The following is a 24,124-nucleotide window of genomic DNA, read 5'->3' as shown; positions in this document are numbered from 1 at the left end:
AGTTTCCTCAGGCCTGGCCTCTTGCTGTTGAAGATGATCTTGCAGCTCATCAGTGGTTAGTTCATCATTGTCCTCCTCCACCAACTCTTCCACATTCTCCCCACTAACCTCCAACCCCAAGGACTTCCCCAATGCCACAATTGATTCCACAACTGGCATAGGCTTCTCAGGATTAGCCTCAAATCCTTCAAAATCCCTTTTGTCTACACATTCTGGCCACAGTTTCTTCCAAGCAGAGTTCAAAGCCCTCTTAGTCACTTCCTCCCAAGCCTTACCTATAATGTTTACACAATTGAGGATGCTAAAGTGATCTCTCCAAAACTCTCTTAGAGTCAATTGAGTTTCTGTGGTCACTACAAAGCACCTTTCAAACATAGCTTTTGTGTAGAGTTTTTTGAAGTTTGCAATGACCTACTGGTCCATGGGCTGCAGGAGAGGAGTGGTATTAGGAGGCAAAAACTTGACCTTAGTGAAGCTCATGTCCCCAGAAATTCGCTCTGCCACGTCTGAAGGATAACCTGGAGCACTGTCTAATACCAGGAGGCACTAAGGGGGCTGTAGGGCAAAAATTCGTAACTCGTTTGTTTACCTTCCGATTTTCTCCAGTTTTGGTGCACAAGACAAAGTGTTTTCACTCTTTCTTGAAAATATTTATCAAAAATATACCTCAAATAACAACTGAGAAAAGACTGATTTACTGAAAATGCCCTTGGGACAGAAGTCATTCTTATATGGGGCTACGTAAGGTTGTTTGGACACTTGGTGCCGAGAGAACAATGCTAATACTGTACTAATTTTGACCGTTAGATTTCCTCTAAATACCTTACCGTTATTTCACAAAAAAATAAAGTTTGTTAGTTTCTGGAATATTGCAAAAAATCTGCTCTTTACTCCCACATAACTCCCAAAGTATTTGGAATATTTCCAAAAATTCTACGGTGGAAATAAGATAAATCATTATTCTACAATTTCTGTGAATATTATTCCATTTAATTAAGTAATAAAGGAAGCACTTCCTACTTTAGGTGAATAAGTTACTTCCGAGATATCGGCCGGGAACGCCGGCCGGCCCCCGTCTCAAAAAGAAAAAAAAAAATTGCGAGAATCACGTTTGTTTGGGTGTATTTCTTAGTAAACTGATGTTCTAGTGCAGTTATCCTCTTCAGAACACCGTTTTCTCTTACTCAGAGACCAAAGAATACGACATGGAGAGGAGTAACTCATTATTTATCAAAATATTCCCGATAATCTTTCGTCATATTATGGCCTATTTTATTCAGTCTAGAGTATATAACATGTTTGTATGTTATTTATAGTGTTTATTATATCATATTAGATCGATTCTGATAGACAAATAAGCCGTAGAGTTGATATATAAGCGTAATAATGGGTGATTCCTGCTGGCACTCTCTGGAGCGGGAACACTGCTGAGCGTTCCCGTCTGGTTCCCAGTTGTCTCTAAGTCTACGGATAAGCCCCACCTACTGTTTTTTGGTGCCAAATAGTCTGTTATTATATTAGAAAGAATAATGCAAGAAAAAGCGATAAAAAACAAGGAAACAACTCCAAAAAATATACGGGCCGTGAGCAGACTCGCTACCAACATCGCCATCACCGTACCTGATATAAATGACTATAATTTCTTGTAGAAACGTTGTAGAACATTCATTCTGGTACCATTGTGTTGCCAAAGAGTTGAGCTATTTTTCAGTATATATAACTCAATTTCCATATTTTTTCGATTTTTGGTGAGAGCGTGCGGAAATTTGCCCTACAGTTGCCCGACGGCCCCCTTAGGTCCAATTTATTTTCCAGGAGGTAATTTTTCACAGTGGGGGCAAATGCATGGTGTAACCAGTCATAGGAAAGGTCTCTAGTGACCCATGCCTTACTGTTTGCCCTCCACATCACACACAAATTAGCCTTGAGGACATTGTTTTTCCTGAACACTCTGGGAGTTTCAGAGTGATACACCAATAAAGGCTTCACTTTGCAATCACCACTAGCATTGGCACACATCAACAGAGTAAGCCTGTCTTTCATAGGCTTATGTCGTGGGAATGCCTTTTCCTCCTGAGTAATGTAGGTCCTGTTTGGCATTTTCTTCCAAAACAGGACTGTTTCATCACAAACACTTGTTCAGGTTTCAAGTCTTCACTGTCTATGTACTCCTTAAATTCCTTCACATATTTTTCAGCTGCTTTTTGGTCCAAACTGGCAGCCTCACCATGCCTTATCACACTGTGTATGCCACTACGATTCTTAAATCTCTCAAACCAACCTTTGCTGGCCTTAAATTCACTCACATCACCACTAGTTGCAGGCATTTTTCTAATTAAATCGTCATGCAACTTCCTAGTCTTTTCACATATGATCGCTTGAGAGATGCTATCTCCTGCTATCTGTTTTTCGTTTATCCACACCAATAACAGTCTCTCAACATCTTCTATCACTTGCGATCTCTGTTTCAAAAACAAAGTTGCACCTTTGGCAAGAACAGCTTCCTTGATTGCCATTTTCTTGGCCACAATAGTAGTGATGGTTGATTGGGGTTTTGTGTACAACCTTGCCAGCTCGGAGACACGCACTCCACTCTCATACTTAGCAATGATCTCTTTCTTCATATCCATAGTAATTCTTACCCTTGCTGTAGGGTTGGCACTAGAAGCTTTCTTGGGGCCCATGGTGACTTATTTTGCAGGTGCAATCACTAAAAACGCTGTGATAATATGAAATGTTCCGATTGTATGTTTGGATGCGACCGCGGTGGCTGGCTTGTAAACACTGGCACCCACAGAACAAGTGAGGCGCACTCTGGCCGCAAGTGGACGCATCTCGAACGGAACGAATCGTGTTTTGCGAGTTTTTTAGCGCTAGCCGAGGCAAAATTTTTGTGTTAAAATGCATCGCTAGCCGGATTTAACATTATGCGATGCGTTCATTAGGCAAGGGCCCACTGTACTTAAAACTAGACAAGGAATAGTTGTTAGGTGTTTTACAATCTTATTTGAACTTAGTACAAAATCTACCTTACCTGACTCACGAAATCGTAATGACACGAATGCAAACAAACCATACCACGGGGGAGGATTTGAACCCGCGGTCAGAGAGTCAAAACTCCAGACCGTCGCGTTAGCCACTGCTCCAGCTAGCCACCTAGGTATATTTCTACACCATAGGAAGGTTAGCATAGGCACCACTGTGACCACAAATGCAAGTTTTTACAAGTAATGGTGCAGGTGGTAATATTTTTTGGAATGGCAGAATTAACCCTTTGACTGTCGAAAGGCCCAATCCTGAAGTGTCTCCTGGTGTTGCAAAATATTCGAAAAAAAAAATTATTTTTTCTTATGAAAATGTTAAGATTATTTTTCTGATTGTTTTAGTCCCCCCCAAAAAATTTTCCCATCAGTACTTACCCAGATATAGAGGCATGAAGTTTGCAGAAAATGAGCCGCGTATGGCAACAGCGGCGACTGCCGCTCACCGGTAAACTTTGGTTTACTTGTATTTGAAGGTTTGTTGTTTTTTTCACTATTTTATTTTTTCACATAACTTATGTGGCCTGTGAGACCAAAGTAAGGTGCAATGTACATATATACACTCTTTGTATACAACACAATAAGCACACAAACATAATTATCAATATATTGTTTACAAAACTTGTTTACAAAAACAAACAATACAAAAAATTTTTTATTACTATTGTTCTATAATATATATACCAATGTACAGTCACCGAACATATTCCTAGAAGTTCTGCAGCTTGTAGAACTCTGAAACATGGTGTCATACACAATGGTGTTTTACGCTCCTTCCTTACTTTTTTCCTTCCTTTCATCTCGTCCTTCCTTCATTCCTGCCTTCCCTTCTTGCTTCTGGTTTCTATAATATATATACACATATGTAGTCACTAGATACTTTCATATAACTGCTATTATCTCCATTCATCAAGCTTGTCTTGTGTGCTAGTGTGTGGTTTATAATTGTTTTGAGTCAGGAGTGGGCAGCTGTCAAAATGACATATTGTCTCATTACTCACTCCCCCTACTGCCTGTCAAAACAATGGGGTCTGATGCTGCTTCCCCTCCATTCTATCTAATTATATTTCTCCCTCATTCTATCTCTTTCAATATATCTCTCTCTCTTTCTGTCTGTCTGTCTATCTCTGTCTCACAGGTACACATAAATACAAGTATACATAGTGTAAATTACCTAGGATAACCCAAAAAATCCAGACAAAGTGCTATACTCTGCTTGAAGATGTGAGTAAATGTGATGATGACACAGTCTTGTGGCTCTCTCTGAGACAGAGCTAGATGGATAGACAGGGAGCTTGGCAGACAGACAAATGTTTGTGTACCAGCAAAAACAAAGGGAGGGGGATGGTCATCTAATCTTTCCGTATCAGCTCCACCCTCATTTACGCTTATCAAACGTCAGCTCTTATAAGATGTTATCTCCCCTTATCTTGTCACTGTCATGGGGTGAACTGTTTTCATGCCTCATGGGAACATATTATTATTATGTGGTATTCTTCTTCTTCTTCTTCTTCTTCTTCTTCTTCTTCTTCTTCTTCTTCTTCTTCCTTCTTCCTTCTTCCTTCTTCCTTCTTCCTTCTTCCTTCCTCTTCCTTCTTCCTTCCTCTTCCTCCTTCCTTCCTCTTCCTCCTTCCTTCCTTCAGCCTCCTTCCTTCCTTCAGCCTCCTTCCTTCCTTCAGCCTCCTTCCTTCCTTCAGCCTCCTCCTCCTCTTCTTCCTCCTCTTCCTCTTCTTCTTCCTCCTCCTCCTCCATTGCTTTTGGTCTCGAACTCCTCGAAATTATGAAATGGATCTTCACTGACACTTCCATCTGTGTTAGCGCATCACTTGGGAAGAGAAGAGTCCCAGATTTGCTGGGGAGTCACATATTTCTTACCGCTAGACATGCTGAAAAAGGACGACTGAAATGGCATTCCCACAATGCACCACTGGCTCCCTGATTTTTTTTATATGGTGCACACTGACCATGGAGACCCATTCTCTCACATGTGGGCCTACCAGCTTTCTCCTGCTTGATTTGAAGCCGCTAGAATTTATGAGTATAGAAACATCAAACATGGTATCTCCTATGACTTATATATACGACCGCGACAGTCAAGGGGTTAAAAGCCAGGAGGTCACATGATAAGACTAATTAGCAGATGTTTTGGCAGATTTAGTTAATATTGGGAAATAAAGTGATATTATGGATTGGCAGAATTAAGAGCCCTCAAAGGGTTAAGAAAACTTTTGATACAGTAGACCACAGCATCCTACTCCTTAAGCTTGATCATTATGGAATAAGAGGCCATGCACTTACATTTATCAAGCCATACCTTACTAATAGAAAGCAGTACGTCTCGATCAAAGATGCAGCCTCCTCAACAAGACCCCTGGATACTGGTGTACCACAAGGAAGCATTCTTGGTCCCCACCTTTTCCTTTTATACATCAACAACCTTCCAAGTGTATCTCAACAGCTTGCGCCTATTCTCTGCTGACGACACGACTTTTGTCATCCCCCACCCTAATCTAGCCTCACTCGACACTATTGTTAATGAAGAGCTCACATAAACGGCAACCTGGATGACTGTCAATAAACTTACATTTAATATAGACAAAATCTTTGCATTATGTTTGGGAGTAGAGCAAGTGAGGTCCAACTAACATTATCCTTAACAGCATCCTTATTGCTGAACATAATGAGGGAAAGTTCCTGGGTCTGCACCTTGACAGCAACCAGAAATTCAACACCCATATCCAACACATAACAAAAACAGTATTTAAAACAGTTGGCATCCTCTCAAAGATACATTACTATGTACCATAAACAGCACTACTTACACTATACTATTCACTGATCTACCCCTACCTCACCTATGTTATTTGTGCCTGGGGTTCCACAATGACAAATCACCTAAAGTCAATAATAACCCAACAAAAAGCTGCAGTGCAAATGATCACACAATCCACTGCTAGACAACACACACCCCAACTCTTCAAAGACCTAAACTTTGCAAAACATTCACTTGTACTACTGTGCAACCTACATTTACAGAACAATCAATTCTAAATATTAATCCCAACCTGAAGCACTTTCTCAACAGTTGCAATAGGACCCATAGACACAATACTAGGCACAAAAATCTCTGACATTCCCCATCTCAGGCTAAATCTTTTAAAAAACTCATTGTACATAAAAGGGCCCAATATCTGGAAAACTCTGCCAGAAATCTCCAGAACCACAGACTTGGCTAGCATTTTTAAAACTTCATTTAGAAATCACCTTATCTCCTTAACCTATCCCAGCCAATCATAAATACATATATAAAAATAAAACATGCATTTGCTCAATATCATGAACATAGGTAAAACATTGTAATCAATATACATTTACTCTCAATATCTGTAATCCTCTCAAATGTTAATTATTCCATTGTGTCCACCTTAGGTTAATGATCAAAGCTGTAATTTTTCTCTACCAAACTTATTAACCCTTAAACGGTCCAAACATATATATACGTTTTTTCAACATCTGAAAGTATGTAAAAAATGTAGATCTTTTATTTTTGTTTTACATGTGAAAACGTGTAAAAAAAACTTTTATCTACATTTTTTTTGTTATATTTGAAAATATGTAAAAAAAAGTAGATCTACTTTTGTAGCACTACGAATTTGAACGTCGATTTGTTTGGACCGTTTAAGGGTTAAAGCATATAGCATAAACTAACAGAATATTCAATTCTCTTGTATTCATTGTAACTCTCCTAATGGCCATATGTACAAATTACTGCACTGTTATTGCCTTATTAATCTTAAGTTAGTCTTAAGTTTGCCCTAAATGTTCTGCATATAAAGGGGCTTTTGGCATGTACATGCAGTTGTTATACTCCTTTATACAAACATGTATCATGCTGAAATAAAATTATTATTATTATTATTATTATTATAGATAAATATTTTACAATATTAATTAAATTCATTTTTCAATTGCTTACAGATATCAGCTAAGGACAACGATGCTGGTGAGAACGCCATGGTAATGTACAGCATCTACCACGTGTCTAATAGTGGCCAGGAGAAGTTCTTCATTAACAGCACTACAGGAGAATTAGCGCTGGTTGGGGAAGTGAATGCTGGTAACCAGTTCTCCATTACTCTCAGGGTCTGTCTTCATGTACATGTATATGTATACAATATAATACAGCTTTATCCAATACTTTATAACTGTGTGTGTGTGTGCTCATGTATATACGTATATGTAATACAATTCAACCTTATCCAGTACTCTATCACTCTCCGGGTGTATCTTCATGTACATGTATATACAATACAGTATGAAACAACTTTCTTTTCTGCAGTATATAAAATGTAGTTTACATGTAATAAAATATTAAGCAAAAAATAAAGCCACTAGCATTCTGTGCAGACTAATCCTAATGCTTACAGACTACTTAATAAATAGAGAATGATTACTGAGTAGGAGTTTTTTAAATGTACCAAAAGGGAGGGAGGTAAGTGAATAATAGTTCAGTTTTAAGTATCTGCTTAAAATTTTTGTATAATGCATTACAAAATATTTTCACATCAGTTAATTGCTGGCTACAGTTAGTGAACCTGTTTATAAAATTGGAAACAGAGACATTGTAAAAATCTGTATCAAATGTTTCCAGTAATAAGCTAGCATTTTCTAAATGCTACTGCTTGGCATTCAGATCTAATTTAAGGCTCATAAATAACACAAATTAGCAGCTAAACTTTACATGGTACTCCTGATTTATAAAATCGTAATAAAACAATTGAAAACAAACCACAAAACAGTCAGGGACTGAACCCATGGTAAGTGAGCCCTGGAGTTTTTTATAATACAGTAGTAGTAGTAGTAATAATAATAATAATAATAATAATAATAATAATAATAATAATAATAATAATAATAATCTTTATTTCTACACGTATATATACAGGAGGGCCCCACTTATACGGCGGGTTAGGTTCCAGGCTACCGCCGTAAAGCAGAAACCGCCGTAAAGTGGAACACCCTTTTTTTCCACTTACAAATGCATACAAACACTAGATAACAAGTTTACACTAACATATATTATGTTAGCAATAGAACCAGGCATCAAAAAAACAATAAAAAAGTACAATACACACATAGTGCACTCATTACTTACCTTAAAATATTTATAGTCTTAATCTAGGGTGAGACAAGTAGTATTTATTGTAAGAAATCAAGTGTGGTATGTATGGTAGTCAGCCAGGCTACCATACCAGGCCAACCCACCCACACATACTATTCTATGATATTTAAGCATCCCAGAGCGATAAAATGTATATACAGTTCACTCATTACTTACCTTAAAATATAGGGTGAGATGAGTAGTATTTATTGTAAAAAATCAAGTGTGGTATGTATGGTAGTCAGCCAGGCTACCATACCAGAGAGAAAGAATGAGTGCATGAGAGAGGACAGGCGCAGAGTTAGGTAAACAAACCAGGCGAAGGTAAGTTTTGTAAACTGTGTACACGTCTGGTTTGTGTACAAGTTACATTGTGTACAGGTTGTCTCTACATTGATACGGTAGAATAAATAAAGAACACTCCCATTCTCATGTAACATCATTTTGAGAAGAAATGATGCTCTGAGTGAAGGCAATGGAAGTAAGTCACTCTGACTTTTTTGGGTTATCCTAGGTTCTCTACACATATGTTGTTATGTATTTATGTTATGTATCGTGTTTATTATATAATTTTGAAAAAAATATCACGGATGGATTAATGAAAATGTGTATATTAACGTAATATACAACATTTAATGATACACCGAGCTCAGACAGCTTAAACAAACAAACTGAACAGGTTGTGGACGATCACTCGGTCAGGCGAAATAGACGGTATTAATACGTGTCCAGTTTTAGTTCATTCATGTACATTTGTAAGAGTTTGTGAAACTTTTACCTTATAATATTTTTATTATTATTATAATAATTAAATCACGAAACAAATACTCTTACACTGTGTACAAGTTAGTACAGAATTATAGCTATAAAGTGAAGGCATACGAAAGGAATATTTTTCTACAGTTATCCCTAGTAACAGGTGACGGGCTAGAGAAAACGTAATTCTTCCAACACTTCTACAAACCGTTTGGTAAACATCTCATATATATTTGTATAAATTTTTATACTGTGGGTGCATGTATCATGTTTGTGTGTTACATAATGTGTTTCTTATATAATTTTGAAAAAAATATCATAGATAGATTAAGGGAAATGTCTATATTAACGTAATATGCGACATTAATGCGCCCAAGAGATTATTATTATTATTATTATTATTATTATTATTATTATTATTATTATTATTATTATTGCATCAAGAGTAGAGAGACTTAGTGATTTTAATGTGTACCTACATGCCAGCACAGTGTGTAAGTTTATTTAGGTACAGGTGTACACAAGTTTAATTATCAAGTACAATACATATAAAATATACAATAACTTTAAAACACTTGAAATTTTGGAAAGTTTCCAGACATAATAAGGAGATGTGCTCAGGGAGAATGTAAACAAACTCGGTGGGCAGCTGTGACCGTATTAGAAAGACAGGTGGGGGAGCCGTATAGCGAGTTTTGGTCATAATTTGAAATGTCCATATTAGCGGAACGCCGTAAAGCAAACCGCCGTAAAGCGGGGCCCTGCTGTATAAGTTATACAGACCATAGCTGACATCAATGACATACTATTATATAGAATGCCCCTTGTTATGCAGAGCATTTCTCGCAGATTAGGTCAATTTTGTCCCAGGATGCGACCCACAGCAGCCCACCAACGCCCAGGTACAGTGGACCCCCGGTTAACGATTTTAATCCGTGCAAGAGGGCTCATCGTTATGCGAAATAATCGTTATGCGAATGAATTTTCCCCATAAGAAATAATGGAAATCAAATTAATCCGTGCAAGACGCCCAAAAGTATGAAAAAAAATTTTTTTTACCACATGAAATGTTAATTTTAATACACACAAACTGAAAAAGGCATGCACAATTAAATGACACTTACTTTTATTGAAGATCTGGTGATGATTGATGGGATGGGAGGAGGGGAGAGCATTATCTTCTTACTGTTTAGAAGGGGAATCCCCTTCCATTACGACTTGAGGTAGCAAGTCCTTTTCCGGGGTTACTTCCCTTCTTCTTTTAATGCCACTAGGACCAGCTTGAGAGTCACTGGACCTCTGTCGCACAACAAATCTGTCCATAGAGCTCTGTACCTCCCGTTCCTTTACGATTTGTCTAAAATGGGCCACAACATTGTCATTGAAATAGTCACCAGCACGGCTTGCAACAGCTGTGTCAGGGTGATTTTCATCTATAAAGGTTTGCAGTTCAACCCACTGTGCACACATTTCCTTAATCTTTGAAGTAGGCACAATGGATTCCACAACTGGCATAGGCTTCTCAGGGTTAGCCCCAAACCCTTCAAAATCTTTCTTAATTTCCATACTAATTCTCACCCTTTTTACCACAGGGTTGGCACTAGAAGCTTTCTTGGGGCCCATGGTCACTTATTTTCCAGAAACAGCACCGAAAATACTGTAATAATACGAAATATTCCGAGTGTATGCTTGGATGTTACCGCGGAGGCTGGCTGGTAAACAATGGGACGGAGCGGCACATGTGAGGCTGGCTGAGGGCACATTGGACGCGTCTCGGACGAAAATCGGTATGCGGGTTTTTAATCGGTATGCGGGGCAAAAATTTTGCGATAAAAGTAATCGTTATGCGGAAAAATCGCTATGCGATGCCATCGTTATGCGGGGGTCCACTGTACTTATTTTATCGATAGGCAAACATGGACAGCAGGTGTCTTAAGGAAACATCCTAATGTTTCTACCCATTCTGGGGATCGAACCACGGACCTCAGTGTGTGAGCCGAGTGCACTACAAATCGACTTACTAGTTTTAGGACTCGCTTCCGATGTGTTCATCCCCACCCATTTCCTGGTTTACATGCTACTGTATTTCGGTCCATCTTGGTACATTACTAACTCCTGAGCTGATAATAGTGCAGTGTCATCTAGTTTCATCTCTTAGTTGAAGGTTGGCTGTGAATTACTGTAGTCATGGTTACTTAAACTCCAATGGGGAAGCAGAGAAGAATCCTTCCTCTGTAAGCCATGCGTGTCATAAGAGGCGACTAAAATGCCAGGAGCAAGGCGATAGTAACTCCTTCTCCTGTATAAATTACTAAATGTAAAAGAAGAAAAGCTTTATAAACTTTTTTACTTTTTTTTGGGTTATCCTGCCTTGGTGGGAGATGGCTGGTGTGTTAAGAAAAAAAAATCGCTACTTGACGATTTTTGAGGTCATCACTTCTTGTGACCCAGCTTGAGACCAGACCTCCACGTATGGTATAGTGATTTTTTTATTTTTATGAACTATAGCATGGTATAGTGACTTTCTGTTCTTCTAAATCATAGTGTTTCTTGCAGGCCACAGACAGAGGTGGTTTATATAGCCAGAGCATATTGGAGTTGATGGTGAACAGAGGTCCCAACACAGGAGGTCCAGTGTTTACCTTGCCACGCTACACAGTTGCTCTGAGTGAAGGAGCTGCTCCTAACTCTGCTGTTCTCACACTTGGAGTGAGTATTTCACCTAAGTCACTTATATTTTTATGCTAATGCTACCTTCATGAACTCCTGAGATTTTTTTAGTTAGTTATTTGGTTAAAAATGAATACAGTAGTCCACCCAAATTTGCAGGGGTTACGTTCCAAACCCGCCTGCAGATTTAAAAAAAAGCGAATTCTGGACGTGGTTAAAAAAATGCCTATAAATGCCTATTTTTATAGTTTAACTCCTTCAGGGTCCAAGGCCAAAATCTGAAGTGGTGCTCCAGTGTCCAAGAAATTTTGAAGAAAAAAAAAAAATAATTTTTTCTTACAGAATTAAACAGTATATTTTTGTGAAGGTAATAAGACAAAAAACAAAATTCTGATCAGTACTTACCGAGATACAGTGCCGAGAAGTTTACCCAAAATGACCTGGTGGTGGCAACATCGACGATTTCCACATATGCGCATTACTTTATTTAACGTTTTTTGTAGTTTTTTCTTTTCTTTTATAATTTTTTTCTTTTCCTACTAACATTTGGGGCCTGAGAGACCAATACTGTATATAATGTATATATATAAACTCAATGTATTGAACACAATAACCACACTAAAGTTATTATCATATTATTGTTTACCACTTTTGTTTATTACAATAAACATGCACAAATCTTGTATAATACTAATGTTCTATCATATATTTATATATTTACAATCACTGGACATGGTTTTAGAACTGCTGGAGCTTGTGGAACTCCTTGAAACAAGGCACCATGCACAGAGGTACCTTACATTTCTCACACATAAACCGAGTGTCTTTGCGTCTTTGTTGCCGTCGTTTTGTTTGGGCACAGACAACACATCTCTTCTGAGCAAATTTCTTCTTAGTTGAAGGAAGCTGTATTATGAAATGACCACCTTCCCTCCTCAAATGCTTGGGTATATTCTCAGGAATTTGAGGACCTTGTTGTATAGCAGGTGTTGTTACCTGGTACAGTGGACCCCCGGTATTCGATATTAATCCTTTCCTGAGAGCTCATCGAATACCGAAAATATCGAAAAGCGAATCAATTTTCCCCATAAGAAATAATGGAAATCAAATTAAACCATGCAAGACACCCAAAAGTATGAAAAAAAAATTTACCACATGAAATATTAAGTTTAATGCAATAGAATAATTACAATAACAACAATAACAATAGAATAATAACAATAGAATAATAACAATAGAATAATTGACACTTACCTTTAATGAAGATCTGGTGAAGATTGATGGGATGGGAGGAGCGGAGAGTGTCGAAGTTGTTACTGTTTAGAAGGGGAATCCCCTTCCATTAGGACTTGAGGTAGCAAGTCCTTTTCCGGGGTTGCTTCCCTTCTTCTTTTAACCCTTAAACGGTCCAAACGTATATATACGTTCACTCGCGTAGTGCCCCAACTTTTTTGAGGAAAAAACATTCTTTTCTTTTAAAAGGAAAAAAGAGCATATGGTACCCAGGCATCCCCAATTATTTTAATATGGCACACAGTGAGTGCGCACACCCATTCTCTCATGTCTAGTATGTGCAATAAAAATTTCCCTACCTTTATCTAAATACTGTTCACATATATGCTTCAATGTAAACACTTGATCTACTCATCCCGTACCCACTCTGAAACCTCCTTGCTCATCCGCAATCCTGCATTCTGTCTTACCTCTAATTCTTTCATTTATAACCCTACCGTACACTTTTCCTGGTATACTCAGTAAGCTTATTCCTCTATAATTTTTGCAATCTCTTTTGTCCCCCTTCCCTTTATATAAAGGGACTATACATGCTCTCCGCCAATCCCTAGGTACCTTCCCCTCTTTCATACATTTATTAAACAAAAATACCAACCACTCCAACACTGTATCCCCCCCTGCTTATTATTATTATTATTATTATTATTATGATTATTATTATTATTATATACTCCCATGTATCCAACACATTACTGGGACCTATAAATACTCTATATATATATTCCTAGACAATAGTAAATGGCCAAGGCAGGTGTAAATTTTCACCTGTCAGTGTGTGTGTGACATACCTGTAACAAGGTGTACCTCAAGTGCCACATAGTTAATTTGTTCTAGACATAGGTTTGGATCCATGTTGCTTAGGCTGTCTTCCCAGTTTATATCATTTAGGACCTGGTTTACTTGGTCTCACCCTATGTTTTTGTTATTGAAGTTGAATTTAGGGAAGGCTCCCTCATGACTGATCACATTTTGTTGGTCTGGGGCCCTGCACATACGTCTGAACTTCTATTATGTTGTGATCTTAGTACATATTGTTTTTGATATGGTAATATTTTGTATCAGCTCATCATTGTTAGTGAAGATGAGGTCCAATGTATTCTCCAGTCTTGTTGGCTCTATAATTATAGTATTTGCTGATTTAAGGTGAATTTGGTGCAGAAACTTAAAAGCTCATGTGTGTGCAAGTTTTTGTCTGAGCTGCCTCCTGGTGTTATCTCTGCTACAGTATTATTTGCTACATTCTTCCATTTTACATGCCTTGGGTTGAAATTCTTAGTACCCATTGTCTTTATTTACTGGGTGTATGACCCCTAAATTGATTAATGATCATAGGTTTCCATTCATTCAGCACATTATTTTTAATTCAGATATTAAGTAGTATATACAGTAGGGTCCCACTTATACGGCAGGTTAGGTTCCAGGCTACCGCCGTAAAGCGGAAATTACAGTAAAGTGGAACACCCTTTTTTTACCCTTATAAATGCATACAAATACTAGATAACAAGTTTACACTAACATATATTAAGTTAGCAGTAGAACTAGGCATCAAAAAACGATAAAAAAGTACAATACACACATAGTAAGTAAGTAAGTAAGTTTATTCAGGTATACACAAATACAATTACATAGAATTATCATACATAGCAGCATATGTGTAGAGAACCTAGGATAACCCAAAAAAGTCAGACAGAGTGACTTATTTCCATTGGGGTCCTTTGCACTCATTACTTACCTTAAAATATTTATAGTCTTAATCTTGGGTGAGACAAGTAGTATTTATTGTAAGAAATCAAGTGTGGTATGTATGGTAGCCAGCCGGGCTACCATACCAGGCCACATAATATTCTATTACATTTAAGCATCCCAGAGCGATAAAATACATATACAGTTTACTCATTACTTACCTTAAAATATTTGTAGTCTTAATCTAGGGTGAGACAAGTAGCATTTATTGTAAGAAATCAAGTGTGGTATGTATGGTAGTCAGCCAGGCTACCATACCAGGCCAACCCACCCACACATACTATTCTATGATATTTAAGCATCCCAGAGTGATAAAATGTATATACAGTTCACTCATTACTTACCTTAAAATATTTGTAGTCTTAATGTAGGGTCAGGAGTAAGTAAATGAGATAAAACGAATAAATGAGAGAGAGAGAATGAGTGCATGAGAGAGGACAGGCGCAGAGTTATGTAAACAAACCAGGCGAACATAAGTTTTGTAAACAAAGTGTACACGTCTGCTTTGTGTACAAGTTACAATGTGTACAAGTTGTCTCTACATTGATACGGTAGAGTAAATAAAGAAGAACACTCCTATTCTCATGTAACACCATTTTGAGAAGAAATAACGCTCTGAGAGAAGGCAATGGAAATAAGTCACTGACTTTTTTGGGTTATCCCAGGTTCTCTACACATACGCTGTTATGTATGATAATCTATGTAACTGTATTTGTGTATACCTGAATAAACTTACATACAAAAGGAATAATTTTCTACAGTTACCCCCAGTAACACATTTTCTCTTATGTTAGATTAGAGAAAATGTTATTCTTGCCGTCACTTGTACAAGTTATCTGGTTACGACATCTCATATTTATGTTTATTTATTCTATTGTGGGGTGTATTTATCATCTTTATATGTTATGTATCGTGTTTATTATATAATTTTGAAAAAAATATCATGGATGGATTAATGAAAATTTGTATATATTAACATAATATACGACATTTAAATGTGACTCGGTGATTATTATTATCATTACTAATATGACGTCTCGAGACATAAGACACTGATTTTAATGTGTACCTGCACGCCAGCACAGTATGCAAGTTTATTTAGGTACAGGTATAATTATCAGAGTATATATAAGGTATATATGTATAGGTACAGGTATAATTATCAGAGTATATTTAGGTACAGGTATAATTATCAGAGTATATATAAAATATGAAATAACTTTTAAAAACACTTGAAATTTTGGAGTTTCCAGACATAATGGAGAGACTTAGTGCTTACGGATCTCACGGAGAATGTAAACAAACCGAGTTGGGCGTGGTGACCGTATTAGAAAGTCAGGTGGGGGGAGCCGTATAGCGAGTTTTGGTCATAATTTGAAATGACCGTATTAGCAGAACGCCGTAAAGTGGGGCCCTACTGTATAATGACTAATCAATATTCTATTTGCTATCTTTATCAACTTTCTTAACCCTTTCACTGTGGAGACCCCTGATCCTGAACTCACTCTCAATGTTGAAGAATTTAAAAAAAAAAATGTTTTTTCTTATGAAATGATAGAGAATCTTTTCCCAATGGTAATGATACCAAAAGTATGAAATTTGATGGAAAACTTACAGAATTATGTTCTCGCGAAGTTAGCGTACGCATCGGCGATTTCGCCCAATTTAAGCCCTATTTGCAGCCAATTCCATTGTTCCAGTCGACCAATCTCATAGCTATTTCTTTAGAACTCCATTTTTTCTATTGATTGAGCACAAGAAACTGCTCATTTAATTCAAATTCAATTCAAATTCAAAGTTTATTCTCTATAAGGATTACAATGCTGAGTTTACAGAATTTGGTTATTGTGTGGTTTACATGTAGTCAAATAATAATTACAGAGTGTACCACTAGAACACCTAGCATGGCTAGGCATTTCAGGCAGACTTAGATTAAATCTTAAGTTTAAAATATTACAAAATTATGAGGTAAGTTGGTATTATGGCTAAGTGACTAAATACTAGTTTGTGAGTTTAGCAATGTGAATGCTTTTGTTTTGGCACTATACATAGTTTCAGTATTGGAGTATCACAGGCCAACTTATGACTAGTTAAGATTCATTATTTTGAGATTGAGATTGATATTTCTGTGTATGGTCAAATGGGTGAGTGAGTGTAAGTGTGAACCACCAGGTGGTATTCGTGTAATTAGTTGACAGGGTGTATCAGGGAGATAAGATGTTTTCTGATGGTAGTTTTGAAGGTGATGAATGTGTCTGCAGTTTTAGAATTTTCAGGTAGGGTGTTCCAGATTTTAGGGCCTTTGACATACATTGAATTTTTGTAAAGGTTTAGTCGGACACGGGGAATGTCATAGAGTTGTATGTGTCTGGTGTTGTGCCTGTGGGTTCTGTCACAACTATCAAGAAAGCATTTTAGGTCAAGGTTAATATTGGAATTTAAGGTCCTGTAGATGTAGATTGCACAGTAGTAAGTGTGGATGTACAGAACAGGGAGTAAGTTTAGATCTGTGAAGAGTGGGGGGGTGTGTTGCCAGGGATGGGATTTAGTGATTATTCTTACTGCGGCTTTTTGTTGGGTTATTATTGGCTTTAGGTGTGTTGCTGCAGTTGAACCCCAAGCACAGATAGCATAAGTGAGGTATGGATATGTAAGTGAATGGTATAGTGTGAGAAGGGCAGTTTGCGGCACGTAGTATCGTATCTTAGAGAGGATCCCAACCGTTTTGGATACTTTTTTGGTTATGTGTTGGATATGGGTGATGAAGTTCAGATTGTTGTCTAGGTATAGGCCTAGGAATTTGCCCTCATTATGCCTGGCAATTAGAGTGTTGTCGATCTTAATGTTAATTTGCGCATCTCCTGCTCTGCTACCAAACATAACGTAGTAGGTTTTGTCAGTGTTAAGCGTAAGTTTATTGGCTGTCATCCAAGTCGATATTTTGATCAGCTCCTCATTAACAGTGGTGTTGAGGGTGGGAAGATTAGGGTGAAAGATGACATAAGTCGTGTCGTCAGCAAAGAGATTGGGGTTCAGGTGTTGAGATACACCTACTCAATTGGCAACTTGGCCAATTTCACATAAATTTTGAAAGATGCCAATTTCAAAATAGGGTCCAGAATAAACATTGCAGACATTCCTGGCATTAAAATAACATTTTCTCAGTTCATTAGTCGTGTTTCCAGGCCCCCTCTTATATTACTCTTGCTTTCCATTTTGAATTTTTATTCACACAAAAATCCAGAAGATTTACTCTTATACACACTACTGCATTGTTGTATAATTGTATAAATAATGTCAACCCATTTGTGACAGTATATTAGACTGGTCAATTGGACACGTATTGAACACGTATTGTTTACTCTTGGACATTGGCAAAAATCTAACATTTCCACTAGTTTGAGCTCAATTTCAAGGTAGTTTTCATCATGAAACCAATCAAAATAATCTCTATTTCTGTAATATATTTTCCATTATGTCAAATGAGACCAAGGAAATGAGAATACAACCATAAATACCATACAAAAATACACTTCAAAGTTGGCATTTTAATCCAAAAACATGATTGGAGTTTTTTTCTCATTATGCACACTGCGTGCTGCAGAATTTTTTTTTATGCTGCGCACACTGACCACGCAGGCCCATACTCTCATGTGTAAGTGTGCCAATTTTCTTCTGCTAGATTTGAAGTCTCTAGAATTTTGGGGTATTAATTTGTCACCAACACTGGCTCGTAAGACGTATCTATATGGCACCAACAGTGAAAGGGTTAATAACTTACTGTGGTAACATGTCTGCAGTTTATAATATTTACAAATTGTACCTGATATATTAAATTTTTTTTCTAGGCCTTAGATCCAGAGGGTGACCCAGCCAGCTTCTCTATCATCAGCGGAAATGAACTTAATCACTTTGAAATTGGAGAAACATCTGGAACTTTACGTTTAGTGAACCCACTGGATCGTGAGAGCTTGGACTCGTATAATCTGGTTAGTTTATGTGATGTATAGAGAGACTGTTGGGAAAATACTTCATTACCCAATTGGGTAGATGTGATTTTAAAGAGAATTACCATTTTTTTTATTCTCCAATTCCTTAAAACTTAATGGCATCCATGATATTTTCTTTTGCCACATTGACTTTTCCAACAAAGATATTCCAAGAAGTTAAACATGAACCATCCCTCCAGGAGTAGACAGACCCTTGAAACTCATCAAAGGTAAAGATATATTGTGTCTAGGTGTGTGCAGACATCACATGACCCTCTGAAGTGCAACATTTCCACCCATTCTTCAGAGTGCAGACATGTTCCCATCTCCAGCACTCAAGTACTGGATCACTTCAGTCTATACTGCAACCAGTCTATACCTCAACAGTCTGTACCACATTTTTGGGTCCTTGAAGCTTGAACTGTTATGGGGTCACCTTCACAACCAGCAATGGCTAGCCTACATGATACTTTAGTAATACTAATTTTTATTTTATCTATTACAGTGGAACCTCCACTAACAAGTTTATCTGTTCCATGACCTTGCTCACATCTAAATTTGCTCGTTTGCAGAGTCACTTTTCCTCATTTAAATTAATTGAAATGGAATTAATTCGTTTCAGTGAAATTTCAAGCACCATAAAATACTTCAATAATTTCCCTAATATCAACTCTACAGCTTATTTATCTATCACAGTTCATCTAATAAGACATAATAAACAATATAAATATATATTGTTTATTACATAAACAATATACATTTATGAATAAAATATGTCATTATATATGTGGCAGCATTGGCGGCCGATGAGAGTTTGTCTGGAGACAGAACAAAATACTCCTTGAATATTTCGCTATCATCAACTCTGTGGCTTATTTATCTGTCACAGTTCATCTAATATGACATAATACAAAATATAAATAACATAGAAACCTGATATATACTCTAGAATGAATAAAATATGTCATTATGTGACAAGTGGAGGCGGCCATAACCGCTCCAGCATTGTTGTGGTAAACACTGCCATCTAGTGACAGCCTTTTGAAGCTGTCTATCATTATAATTATTATTTAGTACATTATTATACATGTAGTATTATTTTATGTATTATTATTATTATTATTATTATTACATTATAAATAATTTTAATTTTTATTCACACAAAAAATAGAAGATTCACTGTTATGCAGACTACTGCATTATTGTAATAATTGTATAAATAATGTCAACCCATTCATGACTACATATTGGAATGGAGGTGATGTCATTTATTTACTCTTGAACATTGGCAAAAATAGAACATTTTTGGTATTTTGAGCTTATTTTCAAGGTGCCTCTCCTCATGAAACCAATCAAAATCATATCTATTTCTGTAGTATATCTTCCATTCTATCAAATGAAACAAAAAAAAAAACGAGAATACAACAATAAAAAACATATGAAAATACTGCTAAGGGGCAGCTAATTGCTGAGAAGTGAACTCCATTATTTATGGTCCGATTTCTTTCATGGAAATTTCTCTCGCGTATGGAAGCAAAAAATCAACGAATCGACTGCTCGTATTTGGAAAAACTTACACGTGGATGCGCTCGCAAGTGGAGGTTCCACTGTATTTTGTATTGAATTACACTTTATTATTAATTTATTTTTAAAACCTTCTCATACTGTAGACCCAAAATTTTTAACCAGTGTGGACTAAAATCACTTTTGTGGCCCCTCTATGATTAGGGGCCTAGAAGCTTAAGGTTCACAAGCATCATAGTAGATCCACCCCTGACTACAGGTGAGGTTTACAACATTCCATTTTCTTTGTAGGTAATAAAAGCAGAGGACTCTGAAGGATTATTCAACACCGCTGCAGTCAGCATTACAGTCAGTGACATCAATGACAAAAACCCTGAGTTTATAGGACTACCTTACTCCTTCAGGGTCGATGAAGGCCTGGCTGATGCTGTGGTTGGCTCGGTTAAGGTAGAGTATTGCTGCTGTGTTGCTTTAAGGCAGCTCTGTTTGACCTTCATGGCAATTACACCTTAAACTAGCAGAGAAAAGTAATGATTCCCACCCTTTATAACAAGGCTAAAGCTGAACCCTGTAAAGGTAGAAAGTTGAAAGTGAACATAGATAAGAATAAGGTGATGAGGGTATCAAATGATTTAGATAAAGAAAAATTGGATATCACATTGGAGAGAAGGAGTATGGAAGAAGTGAATGTTTTTAAATATTTGGGAGTTGACTTGTCAGCAGATGATTTTATGAAGGATGAGGTTAACCATAGAATTGATGAAGGAAAAAAGGTGAGTGGTGCGTTGAGGTATATGTGGAGACAAAAAAACGTTATCCATGGAGGCAAAGAAGGGAATGTATGAAAGTATAGTGATACCAACACTCTTATATGGCTGTGAAGCTTGGGTTGCAAATGCTGCAGCGAGGAGGTGGTTGAAGGCAGTGGAGATGTCCTGTCTAAGGGTAATGTATAGTGTAAATATTATGCAGAGAATTCGGAGTGTGGAAATTAGGAGGAGGCGTTGACCTACTAAAACTATTAGTCAGAGGGCTGAAGAGGGGTTGTTGAGGTGGTTTGGTCATTTAGAGATAATGGATCAAAGTAGAATGACTTTTAGAGCGTATGAATATGTAGAGGAAGGAAGGCAGGGTAGGGGTCATCCTTGAAAAGGTTGGAGGGAAGGGGTAAAGGAGGTTTTGTGGGCAAGGGGCTTGGACTTCCAGCAAGCATTTGTGAGCGTGTTAGATAGGAGTGACTGGAGACGAATGGTTTTTGGGACCTGATGAGCTGTTGGAGTGTGAGCAGGGTAATATTTAGTGAAGGGATTCAAGGAAACCGGTTATTTTTATATAGCCGGACTTGAGCACTGGAAATGGGAAGCACATTGCCTGCACTGTAAAGGAGGGGTTTGGGATATTGGCAGTTTGGAGGGGTATTTTATATATGCTTGTAAACTGTCATATCTGGGCACCTCTGCAAAGACAGTGCTTGTGCGAGTGAGGTGAAAGTATTGAATGATGATGAAAGTATTTTCTTTTTGGGGATTTTCTTTTTGGGTCACTCTGCCTTGGTGGGAGACAGCCAACTTGTTAAAAAAAAAAATAATGATAATAACAATTGTACTGCCAGCTGGTTATCCCTAACCCCAATTAATAAAAAGTAGAATTACTTCCCTTCCAGGTAATTACCCTCACAGGAGGTAATTCTTGTCCTGCCCCAAGAGGTAAGGCCTTTCCTGGGAATTAATTCCCACCCTCCCCAGGTAGGGTATTACCTTCAGGTTAAAAACCATTGCTATGACGTTTCAATGATTATTATGCCTGAATATTTGCTGTAACTCAATTTACTTACTAGTCAATGAATAACTAAAGTGTAATGAACACTTGTCAATGCTCAGTAATAACCCACATGGAGACAGAAACTCAGGAGCTTAATTGATCTGTATATTTCAATCCCCTTGAGATCCTTTTCTAATTAATTATATATTAAAAAAAAAATAAAAAATGTGCTAAAACTTTATTGCACATGTTAATGACTTAGAATGGCTTGAAGCATTTTTCAGTCATACCTCATTTTTTTTTCAGCTAAAATATGTAAATTGTCGCACTTTTAATGGAAATTGCTGCTGTGTAACATTTGGTGTGGCTCATTCACCATGAGAGTTAATGTTACTTAGTATGCAGGAATGTTGTTACCTGCTTTTCACATTGTTTCTTCATGATTATCGCAGGCAGAAGATGAAGACTCGGGCAGTAATGGGGAGGTGTTCTATTCTGTGCCAGAGAATTCTCCCTTCAATATTGCCAGTAACACTGGTGAGATCAGGACCAAGCAAGCTCTTGATTATGAGGAAAAACAGGTTAGTAAATTCTCTCTTTTATTAACACTGGCTATCTCCCACCAAGGTTGGGCGATGCAGAAAGAAAGGAATCACAATTACCTCCTTCATTCTGCACAGTGTGGATAAATGGTTCAGAGAACCATCAAATTAGACACGTGGCAACAATTAGCTATCTTGATTGTGGAAACGTTTTGCCACACAGCCTACGACTGCTTCACCTCGCCTGTGGTCAGTATATAAGCCCCCTTCTCTGTGCATTTTTTTTTTTTTTAACGTCGGCCAACTCCCACTGAGGCAGGGTGGGAGACGGCCTCACTCACACATAAACACTGTTTTTGCAGAGGTGCTCAGAATACAACAGTTTAGAAGCACATACATATAAAGATACACAACATATCCCTCCAAACTGCCAATATCCCAAAACCCCTCCTTTAACCCTTTGACTGCCGCAAGCCCCTTTCTGAAACTGTAATTCAATGTTGCAAAATTTTGGGGAAAAAAAAATTATTTTTTCTTATGAAATGACAGAGAATCTTTTCCCAATGGTAATGACACCAAAAGTACGAAATTTGATCGAAAACTAACGGAATTACGCTCTCGTGAAGTTAGAGGTCTCGGCGAAATATATGCATCAGCGATTTTACCAACTTTGAGCCCTGTTTTTCGCCAATTCCGTTGTTCCAGTTGACCAAACTCAAAGCTATTTCTTTAGAACTCTATTTTTTCTATCAGTTGAGTACAAGAAACTGCCCATTTACCAATTTGAACTACCCAATAAAGTGGTCATAAATTGGCAATTTGGCCAATTTCACGCAAATTAAAAAAGCTGCCAATTTCAAAATAGGGCCCAGAATAAACAATGTAGACATTGTTGGCACTAAAATAATATATCCTCTGTTCATTAGTCACGTCTCTAGGCCTCAGCTTATATTACTGTTGCTTTCTATTTTGATTTTTTATTCATACAAAAATACAAAATTTACTGTTATGCAGACTACTGCATTATTGTAAAAATAGTATAAATAATATCAATGCACTAGTGAAAAAATATCAGACTCCCCAGCTGATGTGTATTGAACGTGTGGTGTGATTTGCTTACACCTGAACATTGGTAAAAATCGAACATTTCCACTACTTTGAGCTCAATTTCAAGGTCGTTTTCACCGTGAAACTAATCAAAATCATCTTTATTTCTGTAATATGTTTTCCATTTTATCACATGAGACCATGAAAATGAGAATACAACGATAAATACTATACGAAAATACACCTCAAATTCGGCGTTTTAATCCCAAAAAACTGTCAGTTTTTTGTTTTTCTCATTATGCACTGCGTGCTGCAGGATTTTTTTTATGTGGTGCACACTGACCACACAGACCCATTCTCTCACATGTGGGCCTACCAACTTTCTCCTGCTTGATTTGAAGCCGCTAGAATTTATGCATATTAATACGTCCGAAGCACTGGTTCGTAAGACGTATATATACGACCAAAACAGTCAAAGGGTTAAAGTGCAGGCATTGTACTTTCCATTTCCAGTACTCAAGTCCGGCTATATAAAAATAACCGGCTTCCCTGAATCCCTTCACTAAATATTACCCTGCTCACACTCCAATAGCTCGT

At 37.3% G+C, this 24,124-nt stretch overlaps 1 protein-coding gene across 1 annotated transcript in view; it reads left to right on the top strand.

The window, feature by feature from the left end:
- LOC128687667 (cadherin-99C) overlaps positions 1–24,124 on the top strand; it is a 302,830-nt gene that overhangs the window by 196,901 nt on the left and 81,805 nt on the right. Inside the window, exons 13-17 of the mRNA XM_053775248.2 lie at positions 7,020–7,184; positions 11,515–11,667; positions 18,513–18,653; positions 20,469–20,624; positions 22,391–22,519. Of these exons, the coding sequence (XP_053631223.2) occupies positions 7,020–7,184; positions 11,515–11,667; positions 18,513–18,653; positions 20,469–20,624; positions 22,391–22,519 (744 nt within the window). The remainder of the gene's footprint in view (positions 1–7,019; positions 7,185–11,514; positions 11,668–18,512; positions 18,654–20,468; positions 20,625–22,390; positions 22,520–24,124) is intronic.

The sequence above is a fragment of the Cherax quadricarinatus genome, chromosome 11 (assembly GCF_038502225.1).
Source record: "Cherax quadricarinatus isolate ZL_2023a chromosome 11, ASM3850222v1, whole genome shotgun sequence".
Lineage (NCBI taxonomy): Eukaryota > Metazoa > Arthropoda > Malacostraca > Decapoda > Parastacidae > Cherax > Cherax quadricarinatus.
The sequence above is the reverse complement of the archived record's forward strand: the minus strand, read 5'-3'. Positions and strand labels throughout refer to the sequence as shown.